The sequence below is a fragment of the Bombus vosnesenskii genome, unplaced genomic scaffold (genome assembly GCF_011952255.1).
Source record: "Bombus vosnesenskii isolate JDL3184/JDL3185 unplaced genomic scaffold, Bvos_JDL3184-5_v1.1 scf7180000016279, whole genome shotgun sequence".
In the NCBI taxonomy this organism is placed as follows: domain Eukaryota; kingdom Metazoa; phylum Arthropoda; class Insecta; order Hymenoptera; family Apidae; genus Bombus; species Bombus vosnesenskii.
In genome coordinates this window covers 2,331,284-2,350,954 of record NW_022884348.1, presented here as the reverse complement: position 1 = coordinate 2,350,954, position 19,671 = coordinate 2,331,284, and the positions used below count along the sequence as shown (strand labels likewise).

Sequence of the window (19,671 nt, the reverse complement as noted above, 5' to 3'; positions counted from 1 at the left end):
CAGAAACAATATTTGCACTTTCGAAACCAACAATTTCATTTCGAAGCATAAAACAACTACGCTACGTGTACGGAATCAAGTTGCATAAATAAGATGCATACATAACCGGTGCTCAAATATTTTTCTTCTTCTTTCCACAAATGATACGACAAAATATGCTTCGCGAAGGATCGGATCGTTGATGCTACGAAAATTATCCAAAATTCGTGCCTTCTAAAACTGAATAAAATTAAGCAAAAATCTTTTTATTCGAAAAATTCGCTACTAGATGTCGTATTAATTCTATAATAAATAATTTTAGGGCAAAATTATTGACGAAACCAGAGAAGAAAAGAGAAATTCGAGGAAATGGACAAACGCGCCCGTATGTGTACCATACGAGCAAAATACACGTGTGTCGCATTATGATGTACAACGTGCACACGCACGACCGACACACAATTCCATTGTCGAAGGTATCCCTTGTTTGCTCGAGGATCTGGCGAGCAGCTGATTGGGATTTTCGCTCTCGTCAAGTCTTGTGGATTACACATGGCACGTCGCTTTCGTAACGACGCTGATGCCGTATTTGCGCGCGGAGGAAATAAGAAAAAAGTATTATTTGAGGGCGGTTCAAGCTCGTTCAAGAAGACATCACTGACGTGGAAAGGAAATCTGCGAAAAAATTGTTGGTGAAATTCGTTTGGACATAAAACGATGTTTTAATTCAATACTTAAGTAGGTTATATTTTGTATAAACGATTATAAATAAAGTGACACGTTTATGACATAAAATAATTATGTTTCAACTTCAATAAAAAATCAACGTTAACTTTACCGAAAACATTTGCACGTATACGATAATTGTGAAAAATAGAAACGAAATCCGAAATTCGTCATTTCAATGGACCTGGTAGCTCCAGTGCTAATCCCTTAATCCCTTAATCCCTTAATCCCTTAATATTTACGTTTGGCCCGATCATCGTGCCACGGGCTATGTCCGTAGCTGTAGGTGAAGGGGTTAAATCAATCATTTTGCAATTTAAAGTAAACTACAAGTAATTACAAAATAAAACGATATAATTATCGAACCTACATACGATCCTCGAGTATCTATATCGACGAATCGAACATGTTGCAGAAAGTGCAAGAATTTACCAGAGTCTTCGAGGGTTAATAATCTCGAGCTCGATAATAACGATCTCGTTCAAAGGTTCCCGTGCGGAACGGCAAAAATGTAGCCACCCCCTGGAATCCCCGAGTCGGGACGGCGATGTGGCATTAGTAAAAACGCGATATTGTCTGACTCAACAGGTTGCAGCCATCCCAAGCCCCACCTCCCAACACTTGCACCGCTGTGCCACCCCACACGCCACCTTCGCTCGGCGCTGTATTAAATAAATCTGGCGATGGGGTGATTTCTCTCCCTTTTGTTGAATTCTTGGGGTAACTGAGTGACACGTAAAACTCATCGAGGATTTAATCAATCTTTGTCAACGTTTAAAATAGTTACACTCGTTTCCTTTCAAATTATCGTGATACGATATTGTTGTATACATATATAAGATTTTTTTAATAAAATAGTAACATTTCGTGCGTGAAAATAAGCACAAGTATTTTTACGAAAATATAGAGATTCATCGATGTAACAATAATTGATTATAATTTCTAATTGAGCTTCTGTTGATAGGAAAAATGTTGACGTAAGACACAAGTAGGTCTTTTGAACTATAAAATTGAACAGGAATTACGTCATTGTAAAATTTCGACATCGCCGTGTTTTGTCGGCTTCCGTTCTTGCCAAAAGGACGCTCATTAAAGCCAGAATTCAAAGAATCTGCGACGCTAACATTTCTCGACCATGTGTTGACCAGCCGCGAGTACTCAAACAATATCTCGCATTTCCTCTTCGAAACCTTAAACTGCACAGCTACTAAAGGTCGGAACGAAAATGCCTGTACACGATTCTAAGCCGACACAAGCATAAGCGTAGGCCCTTGTTTCCTAGTACCAATTCTTCGATAGATTTTACATCCGCTTCGCCTTCGTATGCGAAGAATCGCGTCGCGCTTGAAGCTAAATATACTTCGCATCGCATCTCGTGCGATTTCATCCTTGGCAAACTTCTGCCAAACCTAACACGAAGAAGCATCATCGTTCGCCAGTTGGAAAAGCATCGGACGAAAACTCGGTGCCAGTGGTGGAAATTCCATCGATCACCGGAATCCCCAATCGAGCAGAACTTCGAAGAATCGTCCGCTTCGAATCGTCGATTCTCGGTTTGCGAATGCGAAAAGCATCCCCCTTGGACCGTTCCACATCGAGCAGCGTCGACAACTTCTCCAAGTATTCGCCGGTGGTTCACGAACGAGCAGATAAATCTCGAGAACGATGAGCAGAGCCTGTAGAACGAACCGCGCCGGCATTGAGCCGACCAACAGGGTCGTACCATCGCGCTATTCAGGTTCGCAAGAGCATGTCTCTGTTCGGCTAGAGCCGCGAGAAGTGGGGAGAAGGCAAATGCACCGGCACCAGGGAGAAGACCAGGTGCATCCCGTGGAGCCTGGGAAGCGCAAACTACAGCGCAACGAGAAAACGCGGACAGACAGATGCTACCTACCATCGTACCGTCTGGTCCCTTCGTATTCGGCGTCTATGTGCACAGACGCCGACGTCGCCGACGGAGACTCTGTTTGCTCTCGAGAACGCGACCATCGTCGCGCTCTCCGAATTTGGGACCGTGGATGCACCAGCGGACTCGCATTGTCCAAGGACCTTGAGAAAGTCGTTGGGATCTCCCGCGATTCTTTTGTAAAGCGCTACTGCTGCACGGAGTGAGAGTTGCCGATGAACTTGACACAATTAAACAATATATTAACTCGTCAAGCTTGTAATTCTTTTTAAATAGAAATTTCTATAACAATGGTATGGAATATTAATGGAAGCAAATAAACAGCAATTGAATTAAATTTTGATACTTGGCGATTTAAGATGATATTTAACAATAGCGAAAACGTACATTGGAATTGTGTAAGAAGCGATTTCCAATGGTGTTCATAATCAAGAGAAAGTTCTGTAAATATATGTATCAGTTATGTCGAAGAAAGTATAAGTTATTGGACATGGCGTAATCACTAGACCAGACAAATATTACATATTAACCATGACTGACGTACTGTTTCCTAAAATTATCTGATTGAACGTTCGTATCGTTTATTGACGATCTTTTGTAATCGTTTGGCAATTTCGCATTGACTAACCTATAATTATGTATTTAAACAGATGCAGTTATATTTCATCCTTTCGTAAACCTAAATACAAAGTTACGCAATTAATGTTTCATCCTATAAGACGAAACACAAATTCATTATAATTAACGTATCACAACATTTGCGTAATTTTATGATTGTGAAGTATCGACGCAAGATTAACTCTTCGTGTCACGATCTTCAACTTTTCGTTACTTCATTCCTATCTACTTACATAATTGAACTATTTCATAAATCAAATTTAATATCAAACAATCTGTTGAAATTGAATTTTATCAAACTTCATTAAATTTCATTAAACTCAATTTATTCTATAAAACCAGTAAATATTCTACATATAGGTAGGCGATTTTAATTAAAATACTTTTAACGAATCTACATATTTACATGATGCGAATTGAAGTTACATTTTTATTTGAATAAAAGTCGATAATAATTTTATCAAAAATACCCAAATGCCTTTCTGTAAAAAAATGAAACGCAATAACCCCGATGTTTGCGGATTTGATAATTCTAGCGTTCAATGAAAATTAACTTTCACCGATACAAAACTTTCCTCAAAACTATACACGAATTAAATCAAATCGATGATTTTCAACAAATTGATAACAAATATCAAAAATAAATCCCAAACGTCAGTTCCTGCGCGTATTACGCGGTGACCTTGTAAACTCGGCGGTCCTCTCACCCCGAAAGAATAAAAAAACGGTCGAAGAAACACGTTACAAACGTTCAGATCTCTTATCCCCGACTTTCTCCATCGCTTTCACCAGCCACCTCTCGCCGAACAATCGAACGATTATCACCGTATTATTTGTACTATGTAAGCGTTACGCAAGTGGCCACTAAAATCCTTTCACGGGTCTACCATCGGACTCGGACCTCGGGTGTCGAAGATGTCTCTAAACTGGGAAACGCGTGGAAAACCGAGCGACATGTGCATAATAACCGCGTGGGATCCGTTCCACAGACTGGCCGTGGCACGATGACGAATCACAAGCCAGGATGATTTACGAGCGATCAACCTAGCCCCGCCTCGAGATAAGATTAAGTAACGGTGATAATACGTGGCGCGATAACGTCGATTCATTCGCGGCTTTTACCTCACGGGAGAGTTTCTAGACCTTGGCCGCGGTAGATAAATTTTGCACAGAATGTGGGAATTGCGTTTTTCGAGTGGAAAAATTCATGGTCTCGGTTTCATCCTTCATTTGTTCGTCGACGCTTCGAGATCGTGCCTTCGGAGGAATTTTTTTCCATCATCTCGCGTTTACTCGAGACTGATTGATTGTTGACCGAGAGTTTTTGGTGTATTCCATTGACACTGGATCTCCTTTTGACCCTGATTTTTGCGCGCAAGCGAGCGACGATTTTAGATTGTTTTTCTCTTTCTCTTTTTCGAGAGTCTCATTTTGGTGGATTTGTGTTCGATTCGATCGACATTGGTGAATCTATGTCCGATGTAACAGGTTGCATTGATTTTACGATTTAATTAGGTGATCAGCTTGTATGGTATCTGGTGGCCTGTGCGACATTGATCGATCTGGGTCTATCTAGTTGTAAATGAGGTGATAACAAGTTTGCGTTGACGTGACTGCAAGAAGAATCGAACTATATTACAACATTCGAAGATTTGTTTGTTATTTTCAATAAAGAAAACAGAATTTGGACGAAGTATGAAATTTTGTTTAATAAATAACTCAAATCACGATAGCGCATGCCTGATTGTAAATAGTTTGATGAATAATTTGAGTTGAAATACATTTCTGATAGTTTGAAGGTAACAGGGAAAACTTTTCTCCGTCTGTTGTTTTTAATAAATGAAGTAAAATCCAAATTTTTGTCGAGTATACATACGATTCGAAGCGTGATAACTTAGTAACGTGAAATTACTTTCATAGATAACTGAAACGCGTTTGGAACAGAAATTTTATTGTGTTTGAACAGTAATAAATTTCCGTGTAAATAGCAAGAAAACGATATAAAAAGCCTTTTATCTGGATTTAAATCGTAATAAATCTAAATATAAATAAAGCGTATTCGAACTTTAAAATACCTTTCGTCGAGGCGGCGTTTTTTCAACTCGCTTATTTAGTAGGAAAAAAGAATTCTACGCGTAAAAGGGACGCGTGGCAGATTTATTGATCGAATTTTAGGAAAGAACCATGGACAAACGGAGTTTCCCTGCCCTGATCATAATTCTCTCGAGATGAAGTGGTATAAGACGATCAAACCGAACACACGTATGATACAATAATACGACAGGGACACCGTAAGTCGATCTCTGCCCGGAAGTATCACTATATAGAGAACTCCACGAAGATTTTCCGTGTCGGAACTTCCATCGTACAGGATCTACCTCAATCTTCAGGTAGCCTATAATCGTTCCTGACCTATGGTTAATCGAAAGATAACTCGCTGTTTGACGTTTAAAAAGGAAATTTGTTACTTGACAGAAATGTTCGTGAGAACATTGAAACAACGATTACAACATTTACACGTCAACGTTTATTGAAATCTTTTCTACAATGGCATAACTAAATGTCTGTAATTAAATTCAATGTTTCAGTTTTCAAACTTTAAGATATCCGATTTTTCAATAGAAATTTTATCGGAATTATAGCAGCACGTTAAATCTTCGATAAATAAAATCTATAATTCGATTACGTACATTAATCGCGTACAATTTTCACGGTATTCCAGCAGCATTTCAAACCATTTAATTTCTATAAAGCTTGCAGATAGCTCGAACCTTTCGAGAACTCGTTTCCAAGCTCGCAGGCCCTTCGATATCTCCATATCCATTCGCGATCTGTTCAAACATTTTTAAATTCGAATATTAAAAAAAAAAAAAAAAAAAAAAGAAAAATTGAAGCGTTTGCACGGCGAAATTGCTCGAGAAAGCATCGGGAATAGTCGGTCGAGCGGCCATTACCAGGAATACCTATTCTTCCACAGACAAAAGAACTGCGAGCCCATCCGAATAAGAACGAAAAAGAAAGAACTCGCGGCGAAGCGAGCGATTCGAACGTTGGAAATCGCGAGTACCGATCGAGCTACCTGTTATCTGCGTTATCGGGACGATTTATGCCCTCGTACGGCTCGTTTCTCAAATTTCGTCGGGGTCTCTCGTGTCTTTTCGACGAGCACCACGATAAAGAAAGAAGGGAAGCTGCATTGTCATGTAGGGTATGCATCGCCTACTGAAAAAATGTGGCGGCCGCGCCGAGGAAGCCAAACGGATAGATAAAGCGGCGAGGAAGAGAAACGTGAGGATGCAACTCATTACGACAGCTGTCTTCGCTGTGGGAAAAATTTTAGGATACGCATCAACCCGATCGAATCGAACACCCAAAGCTGCGGGGGTTTTTGATTTTAAGGGAATCGCGAAAGGAACGTTTACTGATCCCCAAAACAAATTTTTACCATTCTCTGTCGCGGAGTATTAGGATTTACGTAATACTTGTATATATGTAGTTGATGAAAGTTGGTCGAGGAACAAACGATACATATGCAAATTAATAAAACGCTACGTTTTTATTTTAGCTCTTTTCATTAGCGAACGAAAAAGAGTCTAAAACTTACTATCCGATAAAAAAAATTTACTATATTAGCTTGGAACCACGAATCTCTTCGGAACGCACGAAATCCAACATGGAAGAAATATTACATTCCATTACCGAAAAACTTCTCTCACAAAATCGTATCTCTTCATTAATCCATCCGACGAAGATTTTATCCCCCGTTAGGTGGCATACACCTGAAACGTTGGTTTCAGCAGTAACTTTTAAAAGACCCTACCCATGATACACGGAGTCTCGGTGAATTCTACTTTCAGCACCCCAGTCGCGAGTTGGCAAAGGGCGAATCGCGAGCGCGAAATCGCGTAATAAAATTACGCTGGGCGGCATAGTGCTCGTATTCTTTCATAATCGTTGCCCCGTTTCCCCTCACTGGACCTGGCGGCTGGTCGCGCGGTCTTGAACCGGTGCCGCGCCGGTTCGCGGGTTAATAAACACAAATGTATGCAACGTTCCCGTCCACGTGAGTGATACTGAAATATGAACGGCAATCTTTCGCCGTTCCACCCTTTAATCTCGTTCCGCGTGAAAAATGTGTTTTATATATTTCACCGGATAATCACCCGAATTGTTAAAGGCTGAGTCGGGGCTGTGCGCGGCGCGTAAGCGTGGCCCAAGTTCAGCCGAGGGTCTCACAGCCTTGGAGGAACATATGGTCCACGGGCCGAGGGCATCGTTCATTGGCCGACACGTAGACTCGTAATCTTGCTATTTATCACAGGATGTGAGAGGGGAGGCGGAGAATAAGAAGGGGGAACTTATTCCTTCTTTTTCCTCGCCTCCATTTTTTTTTTTATTCTTCTTCTTCTTCTTCTTTTCCATCGGGAGTTACGCGCATCGGGAAAACGAGTTTAAACGATACGGACAAGACTCGCGTATCGTCCCGCAGGATCGTGTATGATTATGTGTGATTATGCAATTTCAGCGATAATAATCCGGCCTGGAAACGCGATTTTCCATGCGCCGAGGGAAAAGAATTTCGAACCGGCGGAATCGGCGAACTATATACAGGTAAAAACAGGTATATTCTCGACTTCGCTCGTGTAAATTACTTACCGTTGCCGTTTTCCATCCTTCCATGCGAACAATCAAGCCATCCGTGTGTAGCGAGCCGGGCAACATATTCTACCACACAATGAGTAAAGTTTCTGTATTAAATCTCGGAGATTGCCGTTTCCCGTAATTTGTCGAAGGAAATAATTTTCTCGCGTAGCAAGATTTAAAGTGGATATCTTTACTCAAACTTACCGTTTTATATTTAACCTCGGGTTAGTCTTCTATTTACCTTGATAATATATTTCGATAGACATCGATTTTCCGCAAAGTACGAACTTGAGAAGAGGTTGATTTATTATTATTTTTTGTATTTTTTAACTCATTTATTTCATTTATTTCATTAAGGGTATTTTACGATGAGAGAAGATAGAGCGAGGATAGAATAATAAGATGGGATGGATTCATAGTAAATAAATACAGAATCTTAGTCTGGATATTAATTATTTATTAATTAGCTAATATTCTGAAAACGTATGAACATTTGTACATGTGTTTTGTATGAGGTACTTGTTATGGCATTCGTCGAATACGTAATTAACACAGTATTAGACACGTACACAGGCAAGCGAAGTGGATCGTGCGTCTGTATACGAATCTTTACGTGCGCCTACATAAGTCGATCATCTTCATTTCTTTTCCTTACTATCGTTTCTGCTGCATTGTTATTTTTCTCCTATTCGTGGCGGCAGTGTACTCCTTACGGAAGGACAATTGCAAGTTTTTTTTTTTATTCTTTTATATATATATATAAATAAACCGACGATAGAATCGAGTTAAGCACTTCGTTTCGTCTATTTTTCATCTTTCTTACTCTTTTTCATTTTTCTATGCGCACGGATTGATTTCATTTGAACGATTGGATGGCTTTAGGTGACGTTCTCAAGTAACGAGCTATTATATTTATGTATATGATCGTGTATATCGCAGCGTCGCATCGCTTCCTACGTTTGTTGAGTTTTCTTCGACACAGAACTCGATGATCGTGCGCGCAAAGATCTCAAATCGAACTTTTGAATCGTTTTTTGTAAATTACGTATACATGTCGTTGTTCAATTACGACTAAATTTTCTTTAAGTTAACGATACTTCTAGCCTTTTTGCTAAAAACAAACACCTCGACTGCTCCTATAGGTAGTCTATTTATCATAAAAAACGCAAGGTTGGAAAATATATTTTATGCGCTTGATAACGTTTACCAATTGTCTGTATTGAAAAAGAAAGAACTTTTTTAAAGATAGAGTGTATATTTTGAAGAGAATCTTTTCATCGAGTGATTTCTTTTACGCACCGATGATCGAAGTACCGCGGTAGAAGTTAAAAAATGGGCTCTGAATACGTACATAGACCTCGATTGTCTGAACGATTGCGCGCCAATGTTCAAAAGGTCACCGAGTGAATTCGTGAATACGCGGAACGTGAGACAACGATTCGCGTCCGCTACGTATATAACTTCTTAATTAGCTTATATTAATGTCCTAAAATTTAAATATATATATATTCATTTATTTATATATTTATACTAAAAAACATTCGTCCACAACGAATTAGAAAACATAAAATTTTAGCTAAAAACGCATAATACAATATAGTGGATTACATCTAACATCTTTATTTTCGATTTACCATCCTTCCTTTCTTCGAAATACATTCCCTTTACTCTTTCTCTTCCTTTCTTTCTTTCATTCCGTTCCTTTCGACAAACTTCCTCACCCTTATCCCCGCCATATAAACGGTAGATAAATAGCACTCAATCTATTGCTTTATCATCAGGTATATATTACCTAAGCCTAACAATGATGGGACTCGCCGTGTCTACGCGGAACAAACTTTCGCGAACAACACTTTTAAAAATTCGCTCGAATTCAATCGATGATCGTACACCACCACGCCACCACCCACTGTTTCTACGAACATCGAATAGGAACACGCCTATGAAATCGGCTCGTTGTATAAACGCGCGATTATCGATCGTTGATTCCGCGTAACTTTCGATTCGCGATCGACTCGCCTTTTCTCTTTTACATTTTCATTCCGTTCCGAATGCCAGATCACGCGAAGCTGTCAGACACGCGTGCGATTCTCGATGAATGCGTTGAACTCGCATTGAAAGATTTCTCGGACGCGTCCGTTACGATCCTCGACTTACGATTCCTCGAAATGCCGCGAGGGATTAAGAAATTTCGTAAAAGCGATCGCTGCTCAACGTGATCGAGCAACGTGAAATCGACGCAGCTCGCCGCTGTCCCGAGCTGTTTCCAGAAGAGGCGTTCGCGAATCAAGCGTTTCCTTGCGCCGAGTCCGCAACAATTTACTAAATTACAGAATGCCCAAGGTTACGAGTGCGCGACGAGAGACTGGCGTCGAGGGAGGAATATTACACGAGGGGTTTAGGAGACTCGACGGGGGCGTGGACACGAACGAAACACCGTGCGGACAGGGTGATGATGCGTGAACGGTTCGCCGCGGTCAGGATATTTCGCGGAGTCACGCACGCCCCTGCACTCCGATATTAACGAAAATTGATCAACAAAATCGCGGAACATTGTATCAAGTACAGCGACCACGCGAATGTAAAATTTGACGGAATTATTCTTGACGCGAGCGCGAGTTCGGTCACGAGAGTCAAAGGTCCGTGCGTAGTTGGATCGTTCGATCGGTTCGCGAGACGAGAATGCCGGCTCTTATTCTGTAACTAATATTTGGATCGTCCGTACGCGTAAAGAATTCACGAACGTTGAGAAGAGTTTACGAGCGACCTGATCATTCGTATCGTTCAAGGTTTGTACTTGTATCTGCGTTGAGACGTAAAATCAAAATCAAGGTACAAAAGTGGAGATGATCGAGTCGTGAAATAAGGAAATCTTTTGTGTGTATTCTGACATAAAATATATTTATAAAATCAAAATTAAACGTATAAAATAATACAATTCTTAAAATTACGTTCCTCTCCGTACATTATAGGTTATGTGTTCTTTTCCCCACAATTTTCTATCTTATTTTCTAATCAAGTAGGAAAAAGAAAGACATATGGAGAGGAGAGAAAAAAAAGAAAGGGAAGGAACAGACTGCATGTTGCGAGACTGAGCGTTACATCTAAGTATTTTCACTTTCACGTCGTATTCTTTCACTAGCATTTCTCGAACGGACATGCATCGGCGCATGATTACTTCATTCTTTGTTTTTCCTCTATCTCTTTCATTTACCATGCGTTGTTGTCGTAATGTTTGTGTACATATATATAATATATAAACTTCGTGCTTCACTCACAAACATACATACATACAGGTGGCCGCGCACACGCATACGAGGAAACGTATACACGCGCTCCTCCTTTCCTCTTTTTTCATGCTTTAACCGTTTACAATTTTTATCGACGCACAGTTATTATGGCACATAACAAGGAATGGATAAGAATTTCTTCTACTTTCCCTTCCTTTCCGTATCTCTCTCACACTAATCTCACCCTCTCTCACGCACGCACATGCGTTCTCTTATTCCTTTCCTGCATCATTACTTACACGCATTCCTATTTTCGCATACATAACTCATTTTAGTTTATAATTTTTATTCTATTTTTTATTTTCATAGAACTCGTCTCTTTGTCTATTTCTCTGTTGAATGCCCAAAAAATTAGAATTATACGAGAGGAAGCACCCAAGGATCTATTAAGATTCGTCTTTCCCTTTTTCTTTCTTTTTTTTGTTCGGCACAACCATTACAGTTTGGTACCGTACGTATATATATATCGATATAATTTAGTATTCTCATACTGAAACAACTATATTACATTGCAACTCTCACTTCGAACTCTTGCACCGGCAGAACGCGCTCGTAGAGTCAAAAATTAACAAAGTACGAATTTGTTAATATGCTTGGCATAGTTATTATATTAATACTAATAATAATACAATAATAAAATAATTATAAGATTATTATAGTAATTATAATAATCAGAAGAACAAATCGAACGCATTATTCTAAAACAAATGAATATTGGTCAGCGGCGCGCTGTTGCTTTGGAAATCTTACTATGCTTACTATGCGATTGTATTTTATAATGCGATTTGTCCTGAACTTTGATTCTTATCTTCTCTCTCAGAAAGAAACCGTAAAACCGGAAATTTCTTTTTTTGCATTATTTCATTTCTCTTTACTTAATCATTTCTTTATATCACTTTTATAGAATGCATTTCTATTCTCTTTTCCGGTACTAATATTTGATAATGATATGATACTAGAAATATGCATTGTAACTCATGATTATTCATGATCTCGATTTTCATTAACGCGTTCGTCTCACGTTTTCTCTCCTTCGTTCTCTTTTTTTTTCTCTTTTCTTTGTAACTTTATACGATTATTTATAAGAAAACAGAGTATACAGTAATACTGTTGATATGTATCTAAAAAGTACATTGAATCTCTACAAATTCTCCCTTTCGTTATCGTTTCTCTCTTACCAATCTTATTTTCTGTTTCTCTTTTTCGTTTATATTAGTATCTATGTGTATAACGTTCTACTACACGCTCATACCGGCCGGCGGGCGACTCGAGGAACTTCTTTGACAAAAGCAAAGCATGCTCTACAATTTATCACCTTCTATTTTACTTTTTATTGGCCAATTTGAGAAACAAATGAAGAAACTATGGATACTATATCATTTAATACAAAGCAATAAATAGAAATTTCGCGGATAATTTTAAATTTCGTGGAATAATTTGTACCCTTGAGGTGAATCCAAGAGGTTACTATTTTTCTGAATTTATTTGCTGGGTGAAAATACGAGAAGAGAAGCCAAGTACATCGTTCCGCCCGCACGGGTGCGCGCTCAGCTACATTTCCTTAATAACATTATTATTATTGCATTGGCTCTCATCTTTTCTTTCTTCCTTTCATTCATCGTTAAATTCCTGAACTCTGAGGTAGTCTGTTCTGGGTGTCATATTACGTAGTAAAAATGGCAAGAATGCTATATAATTTATCGTCTTTTTCTCTCGTTTCCGCCTTAATATTTCGACGTCAATTTTTTTTTTCTTTTTCTTTAAATACGCAACAATTAAAAAAGAAAACTTGCAAAAGGACGTCATATGTGTGTGTATACGCGGTATTTGTATATGTATTTGTGTTTACTTATGTGTATAGCGATTGAAACAAACACGAATGAGATTAAATATGTATATTTATAATTATGTCGCGCCATTTAAAATAATAATAAAACAGAACCAATAATTCATTTTTAATTCATTCATATTAAATTAGAAGATGCGTTCTTATAATTATTTAAAACAATATTATATTATCAAAATGTCTTATACCGAAAATCGCGACGATTGTTGTGAAATAAATTACAAGCAGTAAGAAATTTGATTACAACAAAAGAAAGATATCTTTCTCACAATAACAATCGGAAAGAACAGCAAAATTATGTATCACGTTCAAACAGCTGTTAAACGCCGAAGGTCGATCCGGCCGAATTAACGATGATCAACAGAAATAATTACGCGTAAACGCGGTGTAAATTTCGTTACAGCGAGATCAACGTTTACTTAGCATATCTGTGTGTAAGTATGTATTCATGTGTGTTTAAGTGTATGTGCGTAAGAGTGTGTTTAACGTGTAACGAGCTGTGCGTAGCTCGAAGGGAAATTCGCTCGTGTCGCGAGAGAGGAGGAACTCGATGCTATCCTCGGTGATTGGCTCGTTTTGCGCTCCACGGGCAATTAATCGAGCATTAATTGATCGTATGCAACGGCTGCCGCGCAATTAGAGGCAGCACGCTCGACGAAATTCCCCAACGATTTAATAATCGATCGAAGGAATGCCGTGGCTAAGTCATTCGCTATCTATATGTCGGAGATGAAAGGACACCGGAGCCTTCCCTCTGGAACTTCGGGAAAATCCGTAAAATTGTAATTAAACAATTTGCCGTCATTCTGCCCAATTTTACTTGTTTGACCACGGTTGATGGTCGCCTTGAGTCCAAGTTTATTATCACAAATCGCAAACAAGTACAATTGGGCTGAATGACGTCAAATTGTTTAATTACAACAGTAAGCTTTAATTGCAACTTTACAGATTTTCCCGAAGTTCCAGAGGGAAGGCTCCGGTGTCCTTTCATCTCTGACATATATTTAAATTTCACGGGTAAAAAATGTTTGATTGTTCTTAATCAAAAATCTGGTTTTATTTCGTTTATTTTTCTTTTTTTTTTGTTATTACAATAACTATCGGATACGAAGGATTAAAATTCGATGTGTAATGGTGCGTTGAACCATTTCAAAAGCGAGGAGAAACATCTTGCGTCTTGCTAGGAAACGACACGAGCGAGATTCGTTCCAGGCAACGTACAATTCGAAACTTAGGCTATTATTAAGCTTAAGGTTTAGAAGAAAAGGAAAAGACGCGTCGCTGTCGCGAAAACCGATTCCCGGCGACGGATATTCACTTGGCGATACTGGAATGTACAAAAAAATGGAATGTTTTAAAAATGAGGGCATCTAGAGGCTCGTTGTAAAACTAAAATATAAAATCATAGGTAATAAAGAACTTTCGTTATTCACCTCTTGATCGTCTCCGGTAAATAATGAAAAAAAGAAGAAACTAAGCGATATACAACAAAGTTGTCACAAAACTATATACGATCCATCGCTGGTGTAACGATTTTCACGGTATTTCTGATTTATCGCTTTATCATCGCCGCGTCTTTTCGTAATTATCTATTAATCATTTTCTTTTTCTTTCCGTTCTCTCTCGATAAAGTATGATATATATACTATAAAATATGAGTATTATTAATAAATTTATTCACTTTCTAGCCAATATCAATATTCAATTGAATTTAATTGCAATGATGGTGATAATTGCATTAATTACATGACTATACATTTAACATATTTTGTACAATTAATAAGCTTCGAAGTCAGCTTGCGCGTTATCTTTCTTCTTTTTCTTTCCGGAATAATTATTTTCTGATATCGCGTAAATTTTCAATTGTTCCCGAGGGGATCGTGAATTCAAAATCGCGTTACCTGACTGTATTTTATCAGAACAGAATTCGCGATTCATCGAGTCGAGCTATCGTACGATCGGCTCTACGCATCGCGACATTTGATGTTCAAATGCTTTATTATAATTTTCATTCAAATCTGTGTTGCAAGGTGAGTAAAAATCGCAAGTAATTTTGTAAGGTCTGTCATACGCGTTGTGAGCTCCACGATATCGAACCTCCTCGTCGGAACGTAGTGAATTTCGCTCTCGATTCCAAATTAAATAAAAACAAGATGTAATTGTTATGCACTAAATACTAGTACGCGAGATTATCTATTACCAAACTACGATAATTTCGATCGACAGATCACTCTGAAGATAAAATAAGAAAAGCAAAATAACATTACAAGTTATTTCTGATTACCCAAATTATGAATGAAAAATATAATTTTTGGGCGTGATATCTCGTTACGTTCTATAGTGTAGGAATCATATAATCGTAAATCTTAATGCGAACTATTATAATCGAAAAACTATTAATAAATTAAAATATTCGATTAAAGTATTGAAATTTATACGATCAGATGGGTGTCCGCTTGACTCCCAGTATCTGATCGAATCTAATAAGAAAAACTCGATTCGAGAAGTCGCGATTATCCCCATCATGATTTTCGGTCGATGAAAAACAAGTCTTACCGTTCGATTGATAATCACGAACATCGTGAGGACGAAGATCACCAGATAACGACCGTCATTGTTTCTTCATCTACGATGCTAGTCCTCGATGTTGAGTCTCCTCTCAAATCACGTCCTTAGATGGACGTTATGGTTTTTCTTTCTGTGCGTCTCGAGGTGCTTCATCATGTGGTCCTTTCTGATGAATCCCTTGCCGCAAGTATCACAGGCGTACGGCTTTTCGCCAGTATGGAGGCACATGTGCCGCCTAAGATCAGTTTTATGATTGAACTGCTTCGGGCATATTTCGCACTTGTACGGCTTGTCACCGGCGTGCTTCAGCAGGTGCTCCGCGTGCAGGTATTCGAGGGTGAATCTCTTACCACATTGATTGCATTTGTATGGTTTGTCACCAGAGTGAAAACTTTTATTATGTTGTGTCAAATAGCAAGCCTTGTTGAAAATCTTGTCGCATTCGATGCACTTGTGAAAGCCGTCCTGGGAAATATAATGTGAGCCAGTGAACGTGCTGATTACTTGATGTTCCCTAGTAATTACAAAACTGCCTTTCAGTCTCACATTTTTTAATATTTGCCTACCGACATTCGGATTTAATTCCTCTTTCGCTTGTATCATTCGTGATAAATTATTGTTCGCTTCTAAATTGTTTCGGGTCAGCTGAAGCGGTTGCGGCAGAAAATGCGTTTGAACTTCATACCGCTTGATGATCATGCCGTCAGTGTTCACTCCCACGTTTGTAAGGGATTGGTATCGAGGCGGTGAACTTCTGTACAGATCGTAAACCGATTCAGACGATTCGAACGATACATTTTGAGGAGATACGTTCTCCTCTGGACTTAGCCCCCCCACGTTAATGGCATCTGATTGATTTGGGTCAGCCATAAACCCGGTTACGTTGAATTCCGTGAAACTTGGTAGGGACCTTTGATGATTGCTAAAGGTCCCAAAACCGGGTAAAACATCCTGAGATTGTTGTAGCTGTTCTTGTTGCTGCTGCTGTTGCTGGTGTTCATGATGATGTTGCTGCTGGTGTTGAGATTGGTCGGAGAGCGGCAAAGACGTCTCATTACCAGTAGTAGTTAGCTGGATGGTGAAAGACTCCAGCAGGCCCGGGATGTTGGTAATAGGTGTAACGTGGGGGGGCGAGGCGTTTGGGTACGGCTGATGAGGCATCGTAGTACCCCCCATCGCCGTGGGCGAAGCCATTGCTGGGTGGACCGAGCCCGGCGTTATGGGAGATGGCGAATTCATGTGGTGGTGCGGGTGGGAGCCCATTGGTGAAGGGGAACTCAGGTGGGGCGGTAGCGGTGGGTGCATGGGTGACATGGGCGAATTCATGGGATGAACCGGAAGTTGGCCCGACGGCGAACCCATTGGAAGGTGATGCAGCTGCTGCTGTTGTTGCTGCTGCTGCTGCTGTTGGTGGCCCAGTTGAGAGGACGGCGAACCCATTTGTTGCTGATGATGGGCCGCCAGTGGAGATTCCACCGGAGAAATGTGTGCCGGTACCATTGTGGAGCCCAAGTGCACCGCTGTAGGCGATTGTTGCGTTAGCCCCCCTATTGTCGCCGAAGATTCGCTGCTGCTGCTGCTGTTCGAATTGTTGTTGTTGTGGTTGTTGTAGAGATTGGTGGGCGTGTGGAGCAGGCCCCTCGCCGCCTCGCCCGAGGGACCTGCCATCAAGTTTGGGGGACTTCCGGAAGAAGATAACTCTGGCGATCTAGATGGTCCTCCGCCTCTGCCACTAGAATGGCTATCTCTACCAGGATGATGATGAGCACTGATCGGCAAGTTCGCTGGGTCTGGCTGATTACTCTGTTTAACAGCGTTCTTGTGTAGCGTCGTGTTGTAGTGCCTCTTCAGGTGGCCCGAGCTGGTGAACCACTTGTTGCACGCAGTGCAGTTGTAGGTCTTTGGCCGCCGCGCCTCGTTACTTTTCCACGATTGATTAGCTAAAGGCGGAGGTTTAGGTGGTTGTTGCAGCAGACCCCCGGGTATCTGGTGACCGGGCATCGGTTGCGTGCTTGTAATAATGGGAGAATTTGGATGTCGCGGTACTTCGACGGGCATGTGTTGCCCTCGTATAAATTGGCTTTGATCGGAAAGTGGTGAAATACTATCCATTGGAATCATAGGCGATAACCCGGGATGATAATCATGAGGTTGTGCGGCCGGTGGCCAAGCCAACATAGAACTCACCGAATGCGCACCAGACCTCTGTTGCTGCTGATGTTGTTGTTGCATTATCTGCTGTTGATGCATTTGTATCTGCAACTCCTGCTGTTGCTGCTGATGCATTCTCATTAGTTCATCCTCGTACCTGTGAGTCTGCACCTTGTGTGAATCCAAATCGAGAATTTCCGCCTGTTCGTCCGGTTCCTTAGTTATATCCAGTTTTACCGGTTGCCTGCCATTATAATCATAGCCAGATTGTTGTTGCTGCTGCTGACTAGATTGCGGCGGCGACGCGTGCATCTGTTGTTGAGGACTGTTACCCAGTTGTTGATACTGATGTTGTCCAGGATAACCTCCGGGTGAATTCGAGTGACTTGTTCTTACGTGTTCACCCAGCTGATTCGCATCCTCGTACACAGCACCGCACTTCTCACATTGTAGTGGCGGACTTCTCGGACTGGTAGAACTCACTGAATTCGCACGTTCCGGCGGGAAGTGTTGTTGATGTTGGTATGGGTGGTAACGCGAATAACTTCCACCCCCACCACCCACACCACCCACACCATTGTCTTCACGTGGCGGTGAGTAATGATGGGACAACATGTAGGCCTGATCGTTCTGCATGAAATAATTATCACCGTACATCGACGTCTGAAAATGATTATAGCTCTGGCTAGCAGCTTGCTGTTGCTGCTGCTGCTGGTGCTGCTGGTGCTGCTGGTGGTGCTGCTGCTGCTGCTGAACTTGCTGCTGCTGCTGAACTTGCTGCTGCTGCTGAACTTGCTGCTGCTGTTCAACTTGCTGCTGCTGTTCAACTTGCTGCTGCTGTTGTACTTGCTGCTGCTGCTGAACTTGCTGCTGCTGCTGCTGGTGAACTGACTGTTGTTGTTGTGTCGATGAATGTTGAGACGATGACGTAGGATCCTGAGAGGGCGGTCTCGAAGAAAATTCGCTCGAGTCTGCCGGAGCGGTCACGCTATCGCGTTTGACGCCCACGTGACTATTGTGATTACCGGCCTTACTGTTATTGTTGTTACTCTCCTCCTGTTGGGCCTGGCTCGCCCACTGACTGAGAAGATTCTCCTGGTGATACCTCAGGTGCACTTCGAGACTTTTATCGCTTTCAAAGTAAAGACCACAATCCTTGCAATGATGCTCCGAATTTGAACTGCCACCTACGTACTGCTGTTCTTGCTGTTGTTGCTGCTGCTGCTGCTGCTGTTGTTGTTGTTGTTGTTGCTGTTCAACATTCGTCATTTCACTCATATTGTTCCTTGTTCTCTACTCCACTTTCGTCTTGTTTTAAGACGCACCCTTCTCCATGGAAAGAAAATTGCACGCACTTATTCACGTTTCTTTCCTCTTAGTAACAGCGTACTGTCTGTAACACGAAGAATAAAAAAAAGACCTGGCACACACTTCACACTGAAACGATGCTGTTGTACAGACACGTGCGCGCTTACACGCGCTCGCGCGCGCGCGAAATTCCGATAACAGTCTGTCCTATTATCACGATATGTAGTTTGTCTCACTTTCTGGATTTTCAAAGGGTTCGAACACTAGACAATTCTTGTTGCGAGGCGTTTGAACGATAACGTGACTTGGAAGCGCTCGTCAAGTCGGGACGTCTCGCGTCTCCCTACTTTCAACCGTCGACGAATGTCGATACAGGTTTCCTCGCGTACCGCACATGGACGATGACTCAAGACGCGCGAAAACGAGAATCTACGAGCATTTGCCAGGAAGACGGATTTTCCGACATTAAATGGCCAAAAGAAAACAAATGAAAGGAAAGAAACAAAAAAAGGGTACAACGTGTTCTACATTTATCATATGATTGCACATATACCAGGAGCGAAAGTAAGGATTAACCTCGATCGCTCCAGCTGGTGCGATATCGACTGTAGCCCTATGTGCGGCATGGTCGCGCT

At 40.8% G+C, this 19,671-nt stretch overlaps 1 protein-coding gene across 1 annotated transcript; it reads right to left on the bottom strand.

Annotated features, from left to right (window-relative positions):
• Positions 1–15,495: 15,495 nt before the first annotated feature.
• Positions 15,496–19,140, bottom strand: LOC117242861 (probable serine/threonine-protein kinase yakA). Its single transcript, XM_033509858.1, has 3 exons — positions 18,557–19,140; positions 18,485–18,511; positions 15,496–18,448 (listed from the first exon to the last, which is right to left on the bottom strand). Exons 1-3 carry the CDS (start codon positions 19,004–19,006, stop codon positions 15,674–15,676), a joined length of 3,252 nt encoding a protein of 1,083 aa, XP_033365749.1. The 5' UTR covers positions 19,007–19,140; the 3' UTR covers positions 15,496–15,673.
• Positions 19,141–19,671: the final 531 nt, after the last annotated feature.